At 34.2% G+C, this 24760-nt stretch overlaps 3 protein-coding genes across 4 annotated transcripts; 1 reads left to right on the forward strand and 2 right to left on the reverse strand.

The window, feature by feature from the left end:
- Positions 1–221: 221 nt before the first annotated feature.
- LOC114358718 (opsin-1) lies at positions 222–2995 on the reverse strand. The gene is made up of 9 exons (XM_028312755.1): positions 2839–2995; positions 2513–2681; positions 2251–2371; positions 2040–2157; positions 1737–1950; positions 1481–1628; positions 1284–1394; positions 1019–1185; positions 222–756 (listed from the first exon to the last, which is right to left on the reverse strand). Exons 2-9 carry the CDS (start codon positions 2653–2655, stop codon positions 630–632), a joined length of 1149 nt encoding a protein of 382 aa, XP_028168556.1. The 5' UTR covers positions 2656–2681; positions 2839–2995; the 3' UTR covers positions 222–629.
- Positions 2996–5543: 2548 nt separating this feature from the next.
- Positions 5544–6431, forward strand: Sld5 (DNA replication complex GINS protein SLD5). The gene is made up of 2 exons (XM_028312756.1): positions 5544–6138; positions 6285–6431. Exons 1-2 carry the CDS (start codon positions 5559–5561, stop codon positions 6356–6358), a joined length of 654 nt encoding a protein of 217 aa, XP_028168557.1. The 5' UTR covers positions 5544–5558; the 3' UTR covers positions 6359–6431.
- A 1886-nt stretch (positions 6432–8317) lies between these two features.
- Positions 8318–15206, reverse strand: LOC114358761 (Trimethylguanosine synthase 1). Of its 2 annotated transcripts, none has more exons than XM_028312807.1 (8): positions 15015–15206; positions 14370–14583; positions 13506–14019; positions 11830–11959; positions 11250–11410; positions 10354–10529; positions 9840–9962; positions 8318–9446 (listed from the first exon to the last, which is right to left on the reverse strand). In XM_028312807.1, the coding sequence occupies exons 1-8, from the start codon at positions 15125–15127 to the stop codon at positions 9351–9353; spliced, it is 1527 nt and encodes a 508-aa protein (XP_028168608.1). In that variant the 5' UTR covers positions 15128–15206; the 3' UTR covers positions 8318–9350. The 2 variants fall into 2 exon arrangements, with proteins under 2 accessions (XP_028168608.1, XP_028168607.1); XM_028312806.1 differs by having other exon boundaries at positions 13422–14019; positions 15015–15205.
- Positions 15207–24760: the final 9554 nt, after the last annotated feature.

Raw genomic sequence — 24760 nt, forward strand, 5'->3', positions numbered from 1 at the left:
TCTACATTTTTCATCTATCAATCACTGCTACTTAATTATGTTCCAATTACCAATATCCTATTCTATTTGGGCTCACATCTCTCAGTTATGAATCCTACTCTATAAGTGTGTTTTATTATTTGAGTAAAAATAAATATCTTAGCATCGTATTTCCATTTCCTAGCTCAAAAATTACAAACTACCTGTAGGGTCAAATGAAAAACTTTTGTTTGTGGTAATTACCACTTTGCTTGATAAACTTTATTTGGTCCAAGATACAGAGCTTGTTTCATCGTAATCTATCGCAGTACCTATATCTAGAGGAGCAGTCTCATGGAAGGGGTGGCCTAGCGACACCGTTCATTTTATCATTTTTTTGTATTTTTTTACGTGCCGTCGGCCTTTTTAAGCAAATGTCAGGTATAAGAAAAGTGTGCAACGTTCAACTCGACACCCAAAACGTGAACTCAAAATACGCAGGTTTGGAAATATTATAAAATAGTTTGTGACCGCCTGAGTATTTTGCTCAGCACACGCTCTGTGTTCAAGTTCATAACTTTGTACAAATGTAAATGTTCGCGTATAAAAATAAATAACATCGCATTGGCAGAAATCGTGTGTCCGATGGGCGGTGTGGCCAAGTCTGGTGTTTACGCGGCGGGCTTCTCCTCGGAAGTGGCGGTGGCGCCGGAGGCGACCGAGCCGCTCTCGTCGGGGGACGCCTGGCACGACAGCGATGGGAACTTCTTGTATAGCTCAGCACGGTATTTCGGATGGCTGAAAACACAAACATTCGATTTAATCATAAATCGACTCTATCTAGTGGTGTAGAAGCCCCAGAAGTTGGGATTCATTGGAGATCCTGGCTACACGAGTTACAGTGGAGGAAAAGAAAGAATAGTCCCGTTTAGTTGCATAAAAATCGCTGGCACTAATTTTGAACATATTGGAGAAATCAGGATCAAAGCAAATGAAAAACATTTCTTTGTATAGATACAGATTGGTGGTACTTCAGAAGCTGTCAGATATAGTTACGGACCTGATACCATATACAATAGGATTGTATACGGCGTTAGCTTTGGCGAACAGGGATCCCCAGATGGTAGCTAGAGGGCTGATGGGGGCGCTCTCGAATACTCCTGTGTAGTTGATCACCAAGTACGGTGTCCAGGCCATGAACCACAGAGAGATGGTCATCAACGCAACCTACAAATATTACAGATTAGATAATATAAAATAAAAAGAGACGAAAACAACAACAGATCAGAAATTTATTGTTTTGGACCTTAGTGCTCGTGCATTACCTTGGCTAGTTTGCATTCAGCGCTGGTGTTGGCCGCTTCGGAAGACCTAAGGGAAGCCACATTCATTTTCTTGGCTTGTTCACGCATGCCTTTCTCGTGGGCAGCTACAGCCTGAAATTAAGAGGCATTATTAAGAAATTAACTAACAACACAGTTGAGTTAATTTTGCATGTCGTGGGAAGAAAGAATATTCTTACCTGTACAATGAAGAAATAAGAATAGATAATAAGCAAAAGAGGCATGAAGTAGCAGAAGACGGAGTAGATGAGAATGTAGCTTCGGCTAAACCAGTCCTTGTTCAAGTAATCTGTTCCACAAGCAGTCATGTTACCTTCTGGGACATATCTGGAATAACAGAAGCATAATCATTGTTAATTTTCTTAAACCATTTGGTCATCACAGTGATGAGCAGGAAACATAAAGGTTTGTTGACATTATTAGGTAGTCGTTTACCTATTCCAGCCGAAGAATGGAGCGAGCGTCCATGCAAGAGAGAACAGCCAGATTCCAAGGATGCGCAGTAGAGCTCCGTTGTTGGTCATAGGCTTGGCGGCGATACCTTTCACGATGACGTTGTAGCGGTCGAAGGCGATCATAGTCATTGTCCAGATTGAAGCACAGCCAAATAGAGAACCCGCGCAAGCGTACAGTTCGCAAGCCAGAGGACCTGAAACGAAAAACCAAAATTAAACCACTTGAAAACTTAGAATTATATCTTTTTGGGCAACTTAACTTTGTAGCTAAACAATTACTTACCCCATACCCAAGTCTCATTATAACAGTTCACAACCATAGCCGGAGACATCGCGCACATCATCAGAAAATCGGAGAAAGCAAGATTGACGACCAGTAGATTTGACGGCGTTTTAAGACTCTGAAAATGAAGCACTTATTAAACTTCAGCAAACAGCAGTGCAATTTATTATACCACCTAGATATTTCCTCTGTGGTTATAATATGTATGTACCTTGGTGCAAGTAAAGATGTAGATGACCATTCCATTGCCAGTGATTGAGATGAAGCCGAGAACGCCGATAGTGAAACCCAAAAGACCGTGCCATAGCGGGTTCATAGGTGGAAACTGATACCTAGAATGAGACAGTCATTTTAGGTCAAAGTCAATACTCAAGTATGTTTATTGCTTCCTCGAATTGGTATTGTGACCAATCCTTCAAGATTTAGGAGTTGTTTCAGAATACGCGCCTTAATTTGGTGTCTGTTATACTTACCAGTATGGATCGACCATATGCAGCATGTCGGGAGGCACTTTATCGACGACGGTCTGGTTGGCGGCGCCATAGGCGGCCACCTGCCCGCCCCACGCCTGCAGCGCGGCGACTCCTGGGCCGGGGTCCAAGCTGGCAATTGCCATGATCACAAGACTTCTGTTTGCTTAACCTGAGAAAAATAGAACCTCTATGAATTAATATCGTTTTAAATATGGGTATCAAAATGTTCCCTTTATTGAGTCTTTTACATGTAAAGCGAAGTAAAATCCAAACAGTAGTTCCTAAAACTAAATAAAGACAAGAATTAAATAAACAAATCCACTTACTTAAAAGTTCCAAGGAAGGGGTGGACGCCCCGAGATGGTTATACCAAAAGTACTGAAGAAAATCGCTGCACGAACTACTCCAGACTTTAGTTTTGTAACCAATCTCGTGTCGTGGCGGGGTTGCCAAGGTGCGGAGGCTACTCGTCTTATACCGCGCTGCGGCCGTCTTTTATACACTTCTAAGGATTATAACTAAGACGTCACAGAAAAAAAATCGATATTTATAATGAGATAGATATGAAGGTGAATACATCACCTACTCTACTTTGATGCTTTTTTGCACAGGGCTGGCTTATATTTTCTAAAGGATTTCTTTCATAGTGGAAAAACTGAGTAAAATGTCACCTTCCATCTTATGCAAGTTCAATTAAAACTTTGCTGTGATTAAAATTAAACCCATATCGAAGTAAGTTGGTGTTTAGTTATTTTTCCAGTTCTCATCATTTCGATTTGCATTAGTCGGACCACGTTCCTTATGGAAATCTGTTTACTTGTTCTGTGTGAGAGTATCAGATCAGATAGTTAGATTCTGCTCTATTTGTCAACAATCTAGAGTTCGGGACTTTAAGAGTGATTCTTTGGGTTTTGAAGTTCACAACTTCACATACGCTATGATCGTAGTCACTCGTCTATTCCTATCATCAGGGAGTTATGGCCAGTGTGATTTATTATTATGCATTATTAGTTCATTTTAATCAAATCCGTCCCTGGCACTTGGTCTTATGCAGCAGCTAATATAGTTATAAGGCTACCAAGAAGCATAAGGGAATAAAACTAACAAGATTACGGGGCTAGGAACTGTAGAGACTGCATTTGTAAGATATGCATGTACTCGTATGTGTAACCTACCTGTTTAATAATATTAGATACATATTTGTGTTTTGTGGTATCTCTTCGAAATATCAAAATCATCGATCAATAAAATTGATGTTGATCAAATATAAATTATTGAATGCTACTGCTGGAGGGTCGTCGTACATACAAGTCTTTTTAGGCACCTATACATATGTATACTAGACTAAGAGCTAGTGAACGCCAGACCTACGTTATTTTATAAAAGCTGAAAGTTTGTCAGCGTATACTCCCAATAAAGGTTAGAATGCTGGTGAATCATGAAGTTTAGGTCATCGTGGCTTTGGCAGCTATCCTAAAAAAACTGTCCGGCAAGGAGTTAGAACTGTCAAAACTATCTGGCTAATGTGGAAACAACTTCTAATCATTGCTCAAATATATATATAAATATTATGCATAAAAGTCAGATTTTTTGGTATAACGTACGCCTAACTTTTACGGTGGCTTTTTCTGTATATTCAATAGGCTGTAATTCTTCTTACGTTTACGTTTGCCTTCACTAAGCTATTATCATAAAATAACATGATCTGATCAAACTGCAGGCACCTAAAATCTCCAAGGCAAGATAGTTAAAGGTTAGGTGCCAGCACTGCCAGATCCAGACGGTAATTTTTCGATAAGTAGGTATCGTATGATTTCAAAAGGCACTTGCTATTGTTTGTGTTTATAAAAAGAATACCTATAACGAATTTAAAAAAGAAGGAGCTGAAAGCAATAACAGATTTAAGTTTATTTTATCCATTATGTCAAACATGAAGCAATCGTAAATCGTCAAAGACAATAATTCAGACAAATACAGAGAAACTAAATTAAACAAATCCTATGAACGATGTGAGATTAACCAGTTTTTTACATATATCTTGCTTATTTATTGGTCATTATAATAATGATATATTATAGTAGGCATTAAACTTGCACGATAGATCGGATTACAAAACAAAATAGCGGATAAAATGTCTACAACTCTGTAATTATCAAACAATGAAGGAAAAAGATTTGGAAAACTAAGATTTTTCCCGCGACAACGTTCCGGAAACGGGCTACTGACAGATGTCACCAATTACTTCCGGTGCGTTCCGAAATTATTCCTAACGCAAATTCCGCGGTTTATAAAATGATCTGTGCTGATTTTTCAATCGTCGGATAACTTTTATCTGAAGAATAAAATTGACATTTTGACATATTTCCCATACTGAAACTGTCAATGTGCCAAACTTATTTTTCAGTAAAAGTTATCCGATAATTGAAAAATCAGCCCTAATGTAAAACCAGTCAATAAATTATATAGTTCCAAAATACTGAACTGTCCTATCGATGACATTGACAGCGGGGCGCCACCGTCAATACCGAATCGCTGGTTCCGATTTTTGCCATGTTGGAAACCATAAAGTTGAACGATGGTAGCGCCCCCCTGTCATTGAGTTTGGCGGGACAGTTCAGCGTGGGTCATCTATATTAGACTTGCACTTTCTAAGATTCTTTTGTTTCAATTAGATTCAAAAACAATTATGGTTGAGGTTAAAATGAATTTAAGTTCTTAAGAACTTGAATTTAAAAATAAAAAATATGCGTTGAATTGAAGTGTCTATAATTTTATGACTTAATAAATTAATTCATAATTATTTATGAATAATAATGAATAATTTATTAATTTTATGACTAATAATTTACCTGAGGAAGTTTCGGAACGGAATACAAACGTCAGTGTCATGGATGTCAAATTGTCAATCAGCAAAACTCGTTTTGGCCCGGTCGAGTCGAGCAGATTGTTGTTTTCATGATAAATTGTAAAAAGTACTTGAATTAATTCAATAATAACTACTTACATAAAGAAGAAAAAAAAAACTACTTACAAACATTCTACGACGATGGATTCAATCGACGATATAGAATTAAGTGACGAAGAAGAAGAAATAACAGCAGACACGGTGTTAAAAACATTGCAAAGTGCTTGGCAAAACGAACGTCTGGCGCCAGAAATATTACCACATCACAACGACATGGTGGAGTGTATGCTTGGACAAATACAACACATGGAGAGGAACATAAACAAACTCCCAAAGACTGATCTGCGAGCTTCTATCCATAAAATGGAGCTTAGCAGGATAAAATTTGTCATATGCAACTACCTTAGAACAAGACTAAACAAAATTGAAAAGTACTGTATTCATATTATTAACGAAGAGAGGCAAAGGATGGAGAGCGGCACAAATTACCTGACACCATCGGAATTTAAATATGCACAAGATTATTTGCTAAACATGGAGAATCATTTGAAGACTGTTGTGCTAGATAAAATGCCTGGCAACATGCAGACGCTTGAAATGAATAAAATGGCCATTTACCCGAATTTACAAACACATGTATTCTTGAAAGCCAATGATACAGTGACTGGTGTTGTGTTAGAGGACCTTGTTGGGGATCAGGATGAAGAAATAGATTTAGAAGGTAACTTATTCAATCAAGTTTCTAATGTATATTTTCATACAATACAAGTCAAATTATATTGTAAATTCTACAATATTCCACCTGTCAATTGAGCTGCTGTCATCCAGCGAGCGAAGACTTTAATTTCTTCTTTTTCTATTTTCCAGAGGGATCACAGCATATACTACAGTATAAACCTATAGCAGATTTGGTAAAGAATGGGAAAGTTCAACTTGTATGACGAAGTATGTTCCGTAGGCTAAATCACAAACTTATGGTGGTGTGTTCATTTACCATTATTCAACTTAGAATAAGTATAAAGTTTTAAAATGAACTAAGTAGTGCTCATGCTATGAAGTTGTTTTTATGAAACTTTTTAAATAAAATGTGTCTGAAACTAATGTTTTATAAAACTAAGTTTTCTTGTCTGAAACAGTTAAGTACAATGTTTTTTTTAACAAAATAATATAAATCTATATCAATCAAATGCATTTTCTATTATTATATCTGGTTTGAAACAGTGTGGTAAATGAAACATTTGAAATAATTCAATTTTTATATTCTTCATATTAAATATACAAGGCTGATTTAATTGTAAACATACACAGTGAAAATAATCTCATTAACACTTAGGACATATTGAACATTGTAACATCCATAACATATTGGAATGAATATTTTACTGCCATTAACAATTATTTATAGGTCTGACACAACAAAAATAAAAAAAATGCATACAATTACCCTCATTACTGGTATGGTACATAACTTTTTGTGATAAAGCATAACGTACCTCACAGTTATTATTATTGTTTTTGTTTTGTTCATGTCATCTCTGTCGTAAAACTCGGTAATTAAAGTTAATAAGTCAAGTTCAAAGTGGTAATAAGTGTGTTAAGGTTTTAATGTACTTGTTTACAGTAATTTGCACACTAAACACAATTTATGAGCTCAGACATAAACAATACCACAAATAACAATACTAAAATGATTATAATAAATGAGGTATGATAAAATTTATCACAAAATATCTTTTTTATTTTTAGTGATCAAAACCACCTTCCATTATCAAATACCTATTGTACTCTTCTTTAAAGTATCAATAAGATATAACATCAGATATCTTGTAACAATACTTAAAGTTTCACATTTAACAAAATAAACTTGGTAGGTAAAGGCATGTCCAGCAGTGGACAAAGGCTATAATTATTATAATATTTACTATTTCATAGTTATTACTTATACGTTTTTTAACGAGAGAGGTAGATACATAATTGTAAATATTTGTTTTGAATATAAAGTAGATTTATTAAAAATAGTTATTATTGTGTTATCCATACTTACAAAAATTGATTCCTACAAGGGCCTTGGATAGCCTGGTAATTAAATAGTAGTACTTAAAATGGCAGTAATTATAATATATCTTACTGCAGATGCTTAGATGTGAGTGCATCCACTCTGTATTTGTGAAAAGCACGTAATACTAGCTTCGAAAATTTTGACCAAATAAGTTTTTAGTAAGTATAACATATTTTTAAAAAAACTAAAATCCACATGGACCAACATTTTATTATCATTCAATGATGTTTAGATAGTAAAAATAGATTGATTTATTAATATTATTTGAACAATAGGCATGGCTGGGCACCGTTAATCAAATAGTTAACTTCGTTAATCGTTAAACCGTTAATAAAAAAATTAACTTCGTTAAGCGTTAAAACGTTACATTTCNTATTAATAAATAAAAAATATTTCCAATTTAGTTTGATTTAGTTTGCTAAAGTTATAGACGCATTCCTTCGAGTGACGTCATATCGCCAGCGGCAAACTTATCGCGAACGGATAGTATGCTTAAGGCGGAGTGTAGACTAGACAAAATATCTGACAAAGAAGTAACGTCACAAATATTTAAAACTGCAAATAGTTAAGTAAGTATGTAACATTAGAATTATTATTTTTATTCTATGTAATTTTGATTCTAAAAACAAATACTAAGCCGAAACTTTGAATGTTGGCACTATTTTAAACAGCTTTTAGATTCAAAGACAAAATTAATTCGTTACATACCTACATATTTTTATAATACACACTTGTCACAATATCTACATGATCATTCGATAAAACTTCAAAACTTATATCGTCGTATTATCTTCAAGAAATATTATGTACATATTGATTGAGGCAAGTAATAATTGTCTAGTTTCATAGAAATTGTACAATCATTAGATAATAATTGTTTCTATGGTCCATTTTCAAAAAGTATAAGACAAAAATGTATCCCTGGACTGGACACGCGTCCATCTTACTAAAGACACCAAATTGTCGTTATTTAATTATGTATAGGTTTTTGTGTGATTTACTAATCATAGTTTATAACATAAGACCTTTGTTACTAACACTTTTATGGGCTGTGCCTGAAATAAATACCTTTTATTTTATTTTATTTATTTATTTATTTAAAATAAGGAACACAAACTTACAAACAACTTACACTATTTTAATCAAAATTACAATATGTTGAGCTCTACAAATTATTTTCAATAGTTCACTTGGAAGCTGTACAAGAACTACTAAACCCAACCAAATGCAAGTTTTATGACAAATGTCAGAAATTACCTTAAACATGAAATGGACTTAGAATCAATGTCTTTATCAATATAAAACACGTGATACAAATTTAAATCTTAAAATATACAATTTGAGCGATATCTCTTAAAATTAAAAGTATTGCTGGGAAGTAAACAAATATTTTTACAAAATAGAATTGACATACTTATTGTATGTTTAAATCTATAAGATACATTTAAATTGTAAGAAGTAATCACATTGCTTGCAAACAACGTTAAAAATACATTTATAGTATCATAGATACTTCGAATGAATAAAAGTTATTTACAGACAGAATACAATATAGTAAACATGTCCAAGACTAATAAAATGTTTGTGCTTATTACAAGCATTTGTACCCAGCGGGGTTCGAACCCGCAACGGAGTTATAGTTCGGCAAGCGAACCAGTTCTAGGCGGCTAATGCTAAACAAAAAAAAAAAGTCTGTCAACCTTAATTAAACAGAGAGATCAAAACGAAATGTACAAATTTCAATACATAGAATCTTAACACTGTGCCCGTAATTTTACTTGAAAGAAACAACACCTATTTTGTATCTTTCACGCGCCACTGAAATGCCGGACACAGTATTGTAAACCTTAAAACCATTAAATAAAATACACATTTCAATAATAGTAAGCGGTGAGCGCAATGAAGCGCTTGCCAATGAAACTTTGCTCGATCTCCAGCGCGCCATTCTTGCGCCTTCCTAAATTGACGAGCTGAAACAAGGATAACAAAATGTTAAGAATCTTAATACATAGTAGAGGTAACTACAATATTAGTGAAGTCAATGAACAAAGTGGGATTTCTATCGATTAATTATACGACACAAAACTTATTTGCTTTTAAAATAAAGAAATGGCAAGTGACTTTAGGCCTATTGGTACAGTCCGCGTCAAATAGTTCGTGACACCCAAGTAGCTAAAAAGTTCGCAACACGTCTTTGTTACATTGGAATAAGGTTGTGAATGTGTTGTCAATTTATCGGCTACTTTGGGTGTCACGAAGTGTTTGACGCTGACTGTATCTGTGGAGAAATCGCGTTTTACAAGTTCGTAAAAAGTGTTTTATGCTAAATCATATTCATTTAAAAAATGATGGTGTTTACATACCTGATTGCACGTGGTATTCCTTGGCACATACATCGCTACGTATGGCGATATTGACAGCGCGGTCTTCATAAGCTCCGACGCCGGTCTCGGCTCGAGCATCGTTTCCAAGTTATAGTTTTTTACCTGAAAGAAGAACGAATATTAGATTCCTGGTATATTAAATCCTAAAGGTTTAAAAAGGGTCGCAACAAGTTACGAGGTTTGATAGTGAAGCTATTTAGAATCTGTGATAAAATAATATTATGATTTTCAATGCTGGTGTAGTTTGACTTAGTTACAAATGAAAGTTTTAGTTTATTTACAAGTCCATGAAGATCAGAAGGATAGTTTCATGATAGGCAAGTTCTGGAATGAATATTGGGAGTCTATTATTATGGAAAGTTTTTCTAAGCAAAAATTAACATTGAGAAATCAATTAATTGAAAAAGGTAAGAGATGAGGTCAATAAAGTTATTGAAATTTTACATATCATCTGCACATAAAGGTGAAAATCCTGTGGCGAAAATAAACTTACCTGTGAGTACTGTGGTCCTCCCCAGGGTGGGCTCAAAAACACCATATCGGCTTTTAGCGTCGGCGCGAGCTCGAAGAAATCGCCCACTATGAATTCTATGCGGTCGGCGACGCCATACACTTTTGCGTTGTGTCGAGCCAATTCAATCTTCAACGGATCAATATCGACGGCTATAACTGTGGGAGAATAAGTTTCGTTAATAAAAAAATATAGAAGAAATCAGTAGGCCTAGAATGCGCGCCGTGATAAGCGGCTATCACGCTATTTTATCGATTTTGCCCATACATTTTAACGTCGATAAAAGTTATCACGGCGCGCATCTTAGGCCTGTGGAATAGAGATAATAAGACGGGAAATATCTGGCCTTTGAGAAGTGAAAAATCTCAAGTGCTGTGGATTATTAAGATGGATAAAATTAAGTCCAACATCGAAGTACCTATCCAACATTTTCGTGCACGGATCATACTGGTCATAAGAAACAATGTAAATAGAAAAGTAAAGGCTACAATCTTTAATTTTGAAAGTAGATTAACTGTATTACGTCTCGAAAACGAAATAAACAAAACATAAGAAGATTTTAACGGGAATAGAGTATTTAACAGGTGATTGTCTTGTAATCTAGAGAGCTTTAAAAAATAATCAGATAACAAACAAGTATGTAAATTATATGCTATAACTAGCTGACCCGGCGAACTCTGTTCCGCCTTAATGGCAATAAATAAGCAGACTTTTTTTTTTAATTTCGAACGGGATAAAAAGTATCCTATGTCCTTCTCCTGGCTCTAAACTACCTCCCTGACAATTTTCAGCTAAATTGGTTCAGCCGTTCTTGAGTTATAAGTGGTGTAACTAACACGACTTTCTTTTATATATATATAGATGAAAACAGCACTAACCTTTCGCGCAAGTCCTGGCGAACTGTATGGTGTTGCCTCCTGCGCCACAGAATGCGTCTAATACTACGTCATATGCGAATTTGTTGGCGATATGCCACGCCACGCTTTCTGGAGTCACGCTGAACCAACTCTCGTGGTCTAGTTTTATGCCTTCGTCGAACCTGTGGACAAATAAAACAACGTTTAGTTAAGAGTACCAAAAATATTATGAAAATGAGCCGCTTAGGAAAGATAAACTGTCGAAATAAGTAAGAGATTTGGTGAAAGAAATATGGTTTTGACTAACTTATTCGAGTGGTGAAAGTTATCTGATAAAAAAAGAATAACAGAAAACAAACTACCATTGAAGAAATTTGGTAAAAAAGAAAGAAAACAAAAAAAGAACAGAATAATAGAAAGAATATAAGTTGGTATGTGAAGTTGGCGAACTATTTGGGAGTTTATAATAAAAAACGAAAAAGAATAGAATTAATTAAGCAAATTAATCAGTCAAAATTGATTCTGAAAGCACTCGTGTTCTAATATGGATTCAAAAGTCACGGACATCAAATAAAAAAATAAAAAAAGTAAAATATCATACCTGTGGAATAGCGAGTGCCTTTTCCTCCAGTATTTCACCATTTTTGGGGCGTCTTTCAATTCCGGTGGCACATTGTCGTCTACGCTCCAGCAGTCGTATTTCTTCCCCCTCATATCTGCTACCATTTTATCTGTGAATGGAATTAGAAAATAATCACATTGTTTTTTAAGAACTACAAAATAATATTGCGTATCTTTTTGGCAGAATGGAGTATCAATAACGTGGCACTGGCAAAAACATCTGAATAACGACCAAACGAAAGGAATTATTTTATCTTTTAAACAAGTGACAATTACTTTAACGTGTAAAAAGATACGCAATGTGAAAATCGTGCCAATATAAAAAAATATATATTAGAAGCAAAAAGTGCAAAAATGGGAAATAGAACTGCAATCAAAATAAATAAGATGATATGTATGTAAAACGCGTGATTTTGAATCAGTAATTCGCCAAGACAAATTAAGAATAATTGAATGCGAACATGAAATCTATTAGCAATTCGGTCTTTAAATGCCGAAATAATTCAGAAAATCTAATAAGGCAAATTACTAATCATAAGTACACATAAATGATATTAAAAATAACATAAAATACAGAACAAAACTCTTATTCATAAAAACAACAATACTATAACGCCGTTTTAGCTATTCAATGCTTTATCACTTTTTATCAAATGTTGATGAAAAAAGACAAAACAATGTTTAGTTAAAATGTATTATAAGATACGTTATTATGAATAAGAGGGAAATAGAAATAAAATCAATTTAGAACGAATTTAGCAAAGTAACTGCGGTCGGGTCACACACGTAAAGCTCAAGAGCCGTGAGAGTGGATATTTAGAAGACTTCATGGCAAAATGAACCTTAAATCGATGTATTACAATCATTTTAAGATTGACAAAACTGCGAAGTCTTGGCAGTCAAAAAGCAACCATAATGCAATAGCATAAAGTCTATTTTGAATTGAAGTCTAATTCGTATCCAGCCTTACAGCTAAAAAGCTGAAACAACATGTAACAAGACACGCAGCTTCTTTGCTAATTTCGGAACGGAAACAGATAATACATAGAATGATAGTGACAAATGTTACACAGATATTACTCTCACGCATATTTGATGAAATCTAAGCTGGATAGGGTAGTTGCCTGTCTCGGTTGGTACAGGCGCGGATCCAGCCCTCAAAAAAGGTTGTGGGCACAACCACCAAAAATTAGCAAAGTGAGAGTTGGATTGGAGTACGAACTCACTCACGCTCAATCACCCTCGATTTTTTAAAGGCTCATCAGTCAGCCGTTTTTATCATCAGCCTATCGATCTTATCAATAGATCATAATTAAAACAAGCAAATTAGGGTTGTGGGCATGCTTACAGTGCCCACAACGGTGGATCCGCGCCTAATTGAAAGCAGTCAAATTGACTTGACCCTAACAAAAATGCCACCACCAACTAATGCGTTAGATATAATAATATAAACATAAATATACAATACATAAAATGTTAATAAAATATGATATTATAAATAGAATAAGCATGCAGCCTACGAGACCAGGAAACTACCCTATATATGGAAAAAATCGTGTGTTAAAAAGATACCTTCTAACGGACTATCATTGATCATTTGTTCCGTTACATTTGTATCCTCATTAGGATCTGTTTCGATTGCTTCTTCAACTTCACCTGTAACGTATTGCGGGTCCTGCAAAAACGCTCTAGTATAAATAGTTTTCGGCTCTGGCAGTGGCGCTGTCGGGGTCATCTGTTGGTTCTTCTTTTTCGGCGCTAGTTTGGGCCTGGCATCTTGTTCCGGCAGGTTTACTCTTTTTCTATTTAATGCTGCTGGTGCAGAGAAGTCAATCAAATCCTTGAAAGACTGTTTTGGCTTCGTGACACTTTTGTTTGGTGAAACTTCTTTGGTTGCTGTGCTTGGGATATCCATTGGGGCAGCTTCATTGGTCATGTCATCCGAATCTTCAGTGTCTACGTCGGTAGAATCAGGTAAGGCCACTTCTGCCGGCATAACTTCAACATTATCCGATTCACCGGTAGATTTACACTCGTTTTTAAATTCTTCGACGTCTGTATTAGTGGCATCAGATATCGTTGCTGGGTCATGTTTTTCACTTTCCCATACAACTTCAGTGTTCACTTCGGAATCCTCTAGCGGCACTCTTTGCTGTTGTGACTCTTGAATCTGTGAACAATATTCGCGGTTGAACATGACATGCAAACAACATTTTCATATACATATAAATATGTATAAACGTAACATAACATAAACACTCAACATTGGCAGAAATAAACCTCCCAGAGAGGAAGTTAGTCACTTCAGAGCATCAAAAATAATAAAATCTTATCAAAATCAAAAATATTTTATTCAATTTAGACCACTAGTAGCACTTATGGACGTCAAAATACAGTAAAACAAAAAAAGATGAAAAAAGAAATGGAATTTAAGATTCCATTTCCAATTGTTATTACTTTACATTGTTTTAATTGTTTAAGCTTTAAAGATATACATACAGAAAGGAATATTTTACTTACCATGTAAGGATGGACTGCTTCGAAATTCGATAGGTGTGATTTGGTCTTCTTATTGAGATTTGACTTCTTGTTATGTGGTAGAAGTAGTTTCGCCGTTGGTTTGGTGTATATTATCTGGCCCTTTGGCATTCGGGCAGAGTTTACGCAGAACCCCATTTTTTCAAACGTCGCCCTGATCTTTTGGGACGACGCTCCTTCGTCGTCAATTTGATGACTGTAAAAAAAAATCAATTAAGTAACAATCGAAAAAAAAGCAGAATATGGGTTAGACAATAATATGTTGCATGTTGACGATGAAGACATAGCTTCAAAGCATATACAACACAGATCGCGGGATGTATAAAATAATGAATTAGGACTTGGGAGAAAAATATAATTAGGTTTTATAAGTAAGAACACTGCCAACTATAATCACACTTAACTACATAATTTAAATTATATATTGCTTTTGAACACGTTTAAGATTTTTAAACACTTATTTCAAATTAACTTTTTAACACATTTCTGGAATTTTTAATTTAAAGAAATCATCTACTAAAACCACTAAATAATACTATACTTCACTTGATAAGAATTTACATTTACACTCCAACTTGATTTAATTACGAGATGCACAAAAGATATAATTTAATTTAAATAACTTACCTTTCCTCTCTGTTTTCCACTACTATTTCTGGAAGTGTAGGTTTTGGTCTTAATACATTAATATTAACAATATACGGCCTCGCCCATCGCCACAATTTAGCTAAGAACGACATTATTTTGTTTTATAATCAGCGAATTACACTAACAGTTGACAGACGCCCGAGGATGAACAACACTGACTGATTGACTGCCGGGCGCCCGAGGCTTTATAAGGCCTAAAGCGGGGACGGGCGGTGGGGGTAAGTGCGCTGTGATTGGTCGAGACAAGTCATTATAAAAAAAATGACTCTCATTGTAATGACAATGCTTAGGGGTGGGGCTCTTTACAATTGTTAAGAACAATTAAGTGAGATTATAATAAACACCACGCGATATTTATGACGATTATTTAGTGCGAGTGTTACGTCATTATTATTTTTTTTACATTAAATAAACTAATATTTTTGTAGAAACATTTCAATTCGTAAGGTGAATAACAATTTAGATCAAATTCTACATACTACTTTAATGTACTACGAACCCAGCTAAAGCTTTAGATAATATACGATATGAATTTTAAATGAAACAAGAGCCCTCAATTTATTTTTAAAATAATTTTATAAATGATGTAAAGGTAATAAGTTTTATTCACTGCTGTTGTAATTATGTTAGTATTTAAAGTTTATAACTAGAATACGAAAATAAAAGGAGTGCCACAAGGTTCAATTGTAGGACCATGTATTTAAAGCTAATATAAATTATTTTGACATCATATTGTGTGTATGTTGGTTACAAAATTTTTGGATACTTTATTAAGCGACATTTTAATCAAATTTTCCATGAAAAACAATTCTTACATCAACCATTTGCTTTATGAAGATATGACTACAATAAAAATAATAAAAATCTTTTTATTACTAAGAATTAGTTTTCGATCACTCTCAATGTAGTTTAAAAAACAGTTTATGTTATTTTATGGGTTTTCGTCGGTCGGTTTTTTTATTTGGGTTTATGTCTGATAAAATAATATAAGCAAATAGAAGTAAGGCAATCATTATTATGAATTATTATTATAGTAGGTGTCTATTTATGTTTAAAATAATTCTAGCAACAAATATGTGTAAGAAACATAAATATTGAGTGAAAATTTCAAGCAAAACAAGTATAGCAACTAGGATTCTAATAGGTACCTATTTAATAAAGTAGATTTCTATTATGTAATTTTGCTTTTATAAATTTTATGATTAGTCTATAAGTAGTTGCTTAAAAAGTCAAATAAGTTCTTTCATAAAGATTTTATTCATTTATTTTTATCACAACATTATGTTGTTGAAATAATAAAATTCAAAGAAAAACATGTTGCAATTATCCCGATTATAGTGTATTATTTTATTGTAATACATGGTTCTACAGTTTTAGATTTCATATTCAATGTTAGGATTCAGCAAAAATAGTATTTCGGTCGGTTTATCAACAAGTAATAAGTATACCTATTATTAATACTAGCTTTTGCTCATGGCTTCGCCCGCGTGAAATTTAGCTTGCCACCGATCATTATAAATTATAGCCTATATTTTATTCTGACGTATAAACAATAATATTGTAAAGTTTAATCAAAATCCATTCAGAAGTTTTTGCGTTAAAGAATAACAAACATACATCGACAAAACATCAAAAATTTCGTATTTCTAATATGTATTAGTAGGAGTAAGATAAGTAAAACATATTATTCATTGTGACTTTGTGTAATATCTTTGCTAATAATTATGTTACAAAATAAATGAATGATGACGAAATGTCATTAATTAACAACCCTTTTCTTGTATTTTCTAATTAAGTACATTTTTAAGAAACTGAGTGAATAATTTTTAACAAAATTGCGATCATCTAAACTAATAATGGATAGTACTTGCAACTCATTAACTAACGAGTTTTAAATGTTGTGATATATGATTGTTCTATAATGTATTCATATAAATCATGAGACTGACAATGTGTAGATTTAGTTCATTTAGTAGATTTCGATTCAGTTAGATAAAGTAATATTAACAACTACACAACTACTATTAAAAGTCTTCACTTTTGCATGACTGAATTTTACCTATAATTGAAAAGTTTCGATTAAGCTGAAATTAAAAGAAAATTGTATTTTTGTTCAGGCAGAAATGTTACCATAATAATCATAACATATTCACTGCAATGAGTAATCTTTTTACAATAATTACGTATCGAAATGACGACTTAGTGTCATTAAGAAACCCTTTATTACAATTTTAGTTAATGAAGACAGAAGTAGCATAAATTACGATTGAGTAACATTTTTACGCTAATATCCTGAAAGTGATTAGAAATTGATGATCGAGAGTCATTACAAAACCATTTTCTTGAACTTAGGTTAATGACATGTTTATAATTACTAGCTAATTGAAGCTTTATCCTATCTAACCTATCCTACTAATATTACACAAGCCTACAGTGATTTTGTTTATTTATTTAGGTGCATTGCATTCCACATGATTTCAAAGCTAACATAACTCCAAAAAAAACAAGACTTTTGCTGCCGCCAAAACTATAATATTTGTTATAAGTTGTATTCTGATGAAACATATTTTTTTACATCTTAATAACATATAATAAGCTATAATTTATATCTATATTGAGTGAATTGGTTTAATTATTAAAGTTAGGAGACAAGTAACTCGCTTTTTCTGAAAAGTAATTTCACGCGGGCAAAGCCGTGGCAAAAACCTAGTACATATACATAAAATACCATACGACTACCATTGTCTCCAGCGGAAACAAAACCCGTGACCGCAAATCGTGTTGGTCTATATGACCCGCTAGCAAACAACAATAAAAAATACCTTTCCCAATAGATTTATCGTTAAAAAAGATAAGGACACCTTTTATTGTACCATCATGAATTATTGAAAGGGGATGTTTTATCATTTTTAAGCTTAAAAACACGCGTTGATTTATTCATTGTTATAAAAATTCGCAAAAATGTGGTAAACAAAAGAAAGGGGTAGGCCATTGTTTCCGTTTCGGCAAGTGCCTTTGACACCGATATTCTTTATCAACAATTAGGGTACTTGAGAGAGAGAGCTATAATCTTTTTTCATTGTTACTAGCTTCTGTTATTATATTGTTTTATTTGTTATGGGATTCCAAATAGTTATCCCTTATCTCTCCAATTGGAAAATACCACGAGGAGGTGAAAGAATACATTTTTGAACGAGAAAAGTAAGTGTTGAAAAATACCACGTACCTACACTATAAAGGGTGGAAAAGTTAAGTGAACTATTTCTAAACTATAGGTACAAGATATCGAAAAACTGATTAATGATCCTGAAAGTGCTTCACGAGTTCTTTCAAACGGTGAACGCTCTTCCGAACTCATTCTAGCTAGTGGCTGGCTAGTGTCGGCTCATATACCCATTTACCTAACATCCTGTATAAATACCAATTTTCATTACTCCCGGAAAATTTCCAGGTACCAAATGACTGGAATAAATTACTACCTGGAATTTATCCAACAATACATACAAGCTTTGTTATCGTCATCATCATCAACAGCCCTTTACAGTCCACTGCTGGATTATGAGCTTTGTTTTAGTTTTAACTATTATCCCTGCTACTATCATCATCTTTTGCTTAAGCACTTAAAAGCGCTTAGGCTTTAGATTCTTTCTCCAGGCCTAGCCTAGCATATTCTACTATCTCTATCGTTTCCTAAAATCTTTATCAGTTACATTGTCTGCTTGGAATTTATCTAACGACACGAACAAGCTTTTCTTTCATTGGTTCACACAAAGTGGGTAGCCACTACCTTTTACTTCATTATTATCTTTTATTTATGCATAAAAGAGCTTAAGGCTTCAACTCTTTCACATGGTGCCTAACACATTCTATTGTTGAAATCTTATCAGGAACTTTGTCTATCTACAACTTATCTATCGATACAAGCAAGCTTTTTTTTTCATTTGTTTGCAGGTATCCTAAAACAGCCTTATCACCTAACTGCTATCATTGTCTTTTATTTATGCCTTAAGCATTGTTTTGATTTGTTTGGTGCTATCATAAAACTATTATCACCTAAGTTACTACCCTTTATTTTATCAGTCTTTTCCATTAGAGATTAGGGCTTAAGCGGTTTCTCAGAGAGTCTGCATCGTTCTATTGTTTTGTTACACAGAATTCTTATCAGTTGACTTACTACCTGCCCTCTCGACCTGCCCGCGATGCTATGTTTTATATTGCTATCTCATTTTAGTTTTGTAATTTTTCACTTTCCAGTTTTGTGCTTTTCAATGCATAAATAAAATACAATGATAGCAGTAGGTGATATATATATGGTAAACTGGATGAGAATGCCTTATGGCATTAAGTTCGCCTAATGTTAATATTTTTGGCATTGAAGTATAAATAAATAAATCTATATATATAAAAGAAAGTCGTGTTAGTTACTTCGCTTATAACTCAAGAACGGCTGAACCGATTTAGCTGAAAATTGTCAGGGAGGTAGTTTAGAGCCAGGAGAAGGACATAGGATACTTTTTATCCCGTTCGAAATTTAAAAAAAGTCTGCTTATTTATTGCCATTAAGGCGGAACAAAGTTCGCCGGGTCAGCTAGTATATAAATATAATAAAAGAAAGTTTCTGATAAGAATCCCGTAATACAACAATAGAATGTGCTAGGTACCCTGAGAAAGAGTTGAAGCCTTTGGTCTTTTCGGTACATAAATATAAATAAAAGACAATGAAAAAAATAAAGGGTAAAAACGAAGCTTGTTTGTAGCGTTATATTCATTCCCGGTAGATAAGTTCTATTTTAAGAAACAATAGAGATAGATAGAATGTAGTAGGCACCTTGACAAAGAGCTTAATAAGGCTATAGTCTGGTCGCTGATCACGTAGAATTTCGTCCAATGACCCCAAGCTACCTATCCTTATCGTTCGCACGTAATTATATTGCTGTCGCGCTCGCACACTCACTGCGGCCGACCGTCGCACAGTCGCGACAGCAATATAATTACGTGCGAGCGATAAGGATAGGTAGCTTGGGGTCATTGGACGAAATTTTACGTGCTCGGCGACCGGACTTAAGTAGTAGTAGGCGATGATATTTTTTGGAATTGGTCTAGAGGGAACACTTTTGTCTCCAGACTTAATATTTTTAGTATATTTCATTAAGTTAGGAAACGAACCTTCTTCAATGCATTGAAAATAAATTAGGCGCTATAGATTCTATTAGACCTACCGATTTTGATTTCTTTTAAATATTGATCTAAAAATTAAGCCTTTGAATGAAACCTAATGATTCAAAGAATAAATTGTAGTGATGGGCCGACTATGGTCTTTGCCGACTAACCGACTAGCCGACTAATCGGTTTCCAAATTGCCGATTAGTCGGCCGACTAGTCGGCAATGCCGATCAGTCTAATACCTACTTGTACGAAGAATAATATCTAGATTTCTCAAAGAAATAAGAATATCTAAAGAGATAAAAAATATAACTTCTTGAGAAATGAAATTTCTTTAATTATAAGACAAAATAAAAAGCAACACACAATCACCTAACTAACAGTACCTAAGGTAAATGTCATAATTTTCGACGGCGGAGGGGTCAGAGGAGATGACAATATGATCGCCTCCTGCTGGGCTAGGATGCGCGAAGTGATATTATTCTTAAGTATCGACGTCAAAATGTATGGGCAAATTGCGCTTATTGCGGCACGCATCCTAGGCCCACTGATTCCTCTCCACCCTCCACGGTGATGGTCAGAAGCTGGGAGCGTGGGGGTACCCTCGCCTACATAGCACGGACTACCACCACCCTCGGATAGGCAGGGCCCGCCAATTGCTGGTACAGACTGTGATAGGTGATGGCTTTGTCCGGATTCCCATAGTTCTTCACACTAAGGCTATCGACGGAGCTCAGGGGTTATTTATGTGGGTATTCCTCATCCTTCCGATGAGAGGAGAATTCCATGCATTTTTGCCCCGAAAAAAAAGTGTCATAATTTTTATATGGACAAATTATAGAAACTTGACACATTTTTGACGATTTCCTGGTAATTTTAACTAATCTTAACTTTATATGAATTTAGTCTGATTGCCAAAATTTTAAATCAGGTGAAACCACTTTTTACTGATTTTTTGCAGTCAAAAATGGTTTAGTTAGATAAACGCCCTTGGTCTACCTCATAATCATCTTGGTAATAATGAGTTTTATTTCATTTAAATTTTTAATTTGTAATGCGCCGATTATAATCGGCAGATTTTGCCGAATAGTCGTCACTAGTCGGCCGACTACAAATGATGCCGAATAGTCGGCTTTCCCGACTAGTCGGCGACTAGTCGGCCCATCTCTATAAATTAGCGAATAATTACGCAATAATAAATTTGTGTAAGAGTTAATCAGGACATAATTACCCACTTGATGTTAAGTATTCTTCATTAAGGTCTTATCTTAAATCGTTATGGCATTATTAAGTTTAACACTTAGGCAATGCAATCAAGTAATGTTCATAAAAAAATCAATAATGAACTATGATGAGTAGGGTAGATGTGAGTAAGTGAAGGTGTTTAGATGATACATCTATACTAATCTATACTATAATATTATACAGGGTGTTAGGTAAATGGGTATATGAGCCGACACTAGCCCATGTTAACATGGTCATATAAATGGTATGGTGAAGTCAGAAAATTGATATCTTCATTTTAATTATTTTATTTTTCATACAAATCGGATTTTATAACATTTATTTTGTATGAAAAAAAAAAGATGATGTCTTTCTGACTTCACCATACCATTTATATCGGCTCATATACCCATTTACCTAACACCCTGTAAATGCGAAAGTAACTGTCTGTCTGGCTCGCTTTCACGCCTAAACCACTGAAGCGATTTTGATGCAATATGGCATAGAGATAGTTTCGAGTCCCGGGAAAGGACATAGGATAGTTTTTATCCCGGTTTTTGAAACAGGGACGCGCGCGATAAAGTTTTTCTGTGACAGACAAAATTCCACGCGGGCGAAGCCGCGGGCGGAAAGCTAGTACATAGGTAATAAAATTACTATCTAATTTATATATTATAATAAACAAAATATCTATAATGAATGGCTTGGATTGTGGTAAACTTTGTAAAAATCTTGCAAAGATAATACTGAATAAGGTCAGGGTTTTACTTATAGTAAAACTAGCGGCCGACTGCGACTTCGTACGCGTGGACCCCGTTAACCCCCTTAGGGTTGAATTTTGCAAAATCCCGTCTTAGTGAGCACCTACGTTCTTAGGTTCCCCCATGCAAAATTTGGGACTCCTAGCACTTGTAGTTTCTGAGATTTCGTGATGAGTAAGTCAGTGACCTTTCGCTTATAGATAAAGTCCTTTACTTAAAATAAAATAAAATAATGTCTGTACTAACTGCACCGGCGAACTTCATATTACCGTCTATGTTAATCAGAATTAATGTAGGATTCTAATAGTGAAAGATTTTTTCAAATCGGTCCATAGTTTCGGAGCCTATTCAATAAAAACTAACAAAAAAAAATCAAAACTGTCCTCTTAAAATATTCCTCTACATATCATGTGATATCTATTTATTTTATTTTATGTGAGATAGTATATTCTAGATGCAACAAGATAATAATGTAGGTGCGCGGAATCCTTCAACTCTCACGTTTCTCATTCAAAAATCTATTCTTTCAATTCCTCGTGCTATTTTCTCCAATTGGACAGATAAGAGTAGAAATAAACTCTTTTGAATCCCATAACAAATAAAACAATATAATCACAATCACAGAAGCTAGTAACAATGAAAGAGGATTATAGCTCTCTCTCTCTCTCTCTCTCTCTCTCTCTCTCAATGTCGGCGTCACTAATCAAAGGCACTTGCCGAAATGGAAACAATGGCCTACCCCTTTTCTTTTGTTTACTACATACATTTTTGCGAATTTTTATAACAATGAATAAATCAACACGTGTTTTTAAGCTCAAAAAATTTAAATCTTCACTGTCAATAGTTCATGATGGTACAATAAAAGGTGTCCTTATCTTTTTAACGATCCTACTAATATTATGAATGCGAAATTTTGGATGTCTGGCTTTCTGGTTTGTTACTCTTTCACGCAAAAACTACTGAACGGATTTTTTTGAAACTTTACGGGTTGTTTGTAACCCAGATTAACATTAGGCTATATTTTATGCCGATCTGTGACACTTTTCACCAGGGTGGAAAAAAATCATGATTTTTTTTATTTTAATCAAAAAAATCAGATTTTTTTGAATAAATCGTGATTTATTTGATTTATATTGATTTTTTTGATTTTTATTCGATTTTGCAATCATTGCCTTTGTTTTTCATGCGGAAAACATGTTTATTTAGGTACAATTGAGGTATAGTACTGGGAACAAGCCAAAAAAGTTAAATTATGTAAGATGGTATGTCATATTTTTACTGAAACAAGAAAAAACTCGTCAAAAACAGCTCGTCCTAAGTGGTGTCTGTTTCCGTTACAAAAACACGAATATCTTTTTACAAGTATCAATTTTTTTTTTTCACAAAAAAATCTATAGTAAAAATATTTTTTTCTAATTTTCCATACAGAACGTCTATTTCATACTTGAACACCTAATATTAACATTGTTTTGAACATTACAGTTGATTAATATGCACTCCCAGCGTTGCATTAATTCCATTTTAGTATATTGATTTAAATCAGTGATTTCTATTAAAAAATCATGCAATAAAAATCAAAAAATCAAAATCAAAATCAAAATTATCTTTATTTGTTTAGACTAATTAAATTAGTTCTTGCAAATCGTCAAATGCTCTTAAGGAGCNCTATAAACCATACTTAGGTTAGGTACCTTTTATTATACAGTACTACATTATGGCTAACACAATAATTGAGTTAGTTGTACGACTCAAGCAAAAGTGATATCCACCACCATGACACCATTTGGTATTAAGTCAAAATGATAACTATGACTATAGGATAACCGTATCATTGAAAAAATATAGCTCAGGATGAATCCAATGGCATGACAATAATACTATTTGACAATAGAAATGGACGTCCTTTGCTTTGATATTTCACACAATTGATGGGCATATTGTGTAACATTGAACAGTCCAAAACTAGACCATCGATCAAAGATATCTAGATAAAGCAAAATGTACCGTAGCTTATTGATTACTAGCGACATAATCGGATTAGGCTGCTCTTGAACTAACGTTATTACGATTCTGAGATGTTTACAACGTATCCACAAAACTGAAATTCAATCTATGTTTTCTTTTTTGGGAGGCTAAGTGCGATTAAACAGAAAGTAGTCTGTATCAGGTCTCTTTGGGCCCATTTTGAATTGGCCCAAAGTTGCAAAAATACGTTCGTTTTATTAAAGACACAAGAGAGTTGTTCCTTCAACTAGAAAGAGAGGACGTGAGGACGACCTTTTCTTCTATCTATCTTCATCTTCTATCTTCTACCTCCTGGTAGCAAATATCATTGTGGGGCGAATGGTGCACTTGCCAAATGTTTGTCTCGAAGCGCTGGTAGGGCAAAAAAAGAATGAGACATGTATAGGCTCCTTAAGAGCATTTGACGATTTTTGCAAGTACTTATTTAATTAGTCTAAACAAATAAAGATAATTTTGATTTTGATTTTGGTGCCATCCTTAACTCAAAAGATGGAATCTAAACAACTCTTTGGAATACTTCCAATAAAATATATTAGAGCATCCCCAAAGACG

Source organism: Ostrinia furnacalis, unplaced genomic scaffold (assembly GCF_004193835.3).
Source record: "Ostrinia furnacalis isolate ACB-3 unplaced genomic scaffold, ASM419383v2 OfSCF4105, whole genome shotgun sequence".
Taxonomy (NCBI): domain Eukaryota; kingdom Metazoa; phylum Arthropoda; class Insecta; order Lepidoptera; family Crambidae; genus Ostrinia; species Ostrinia furnacalis.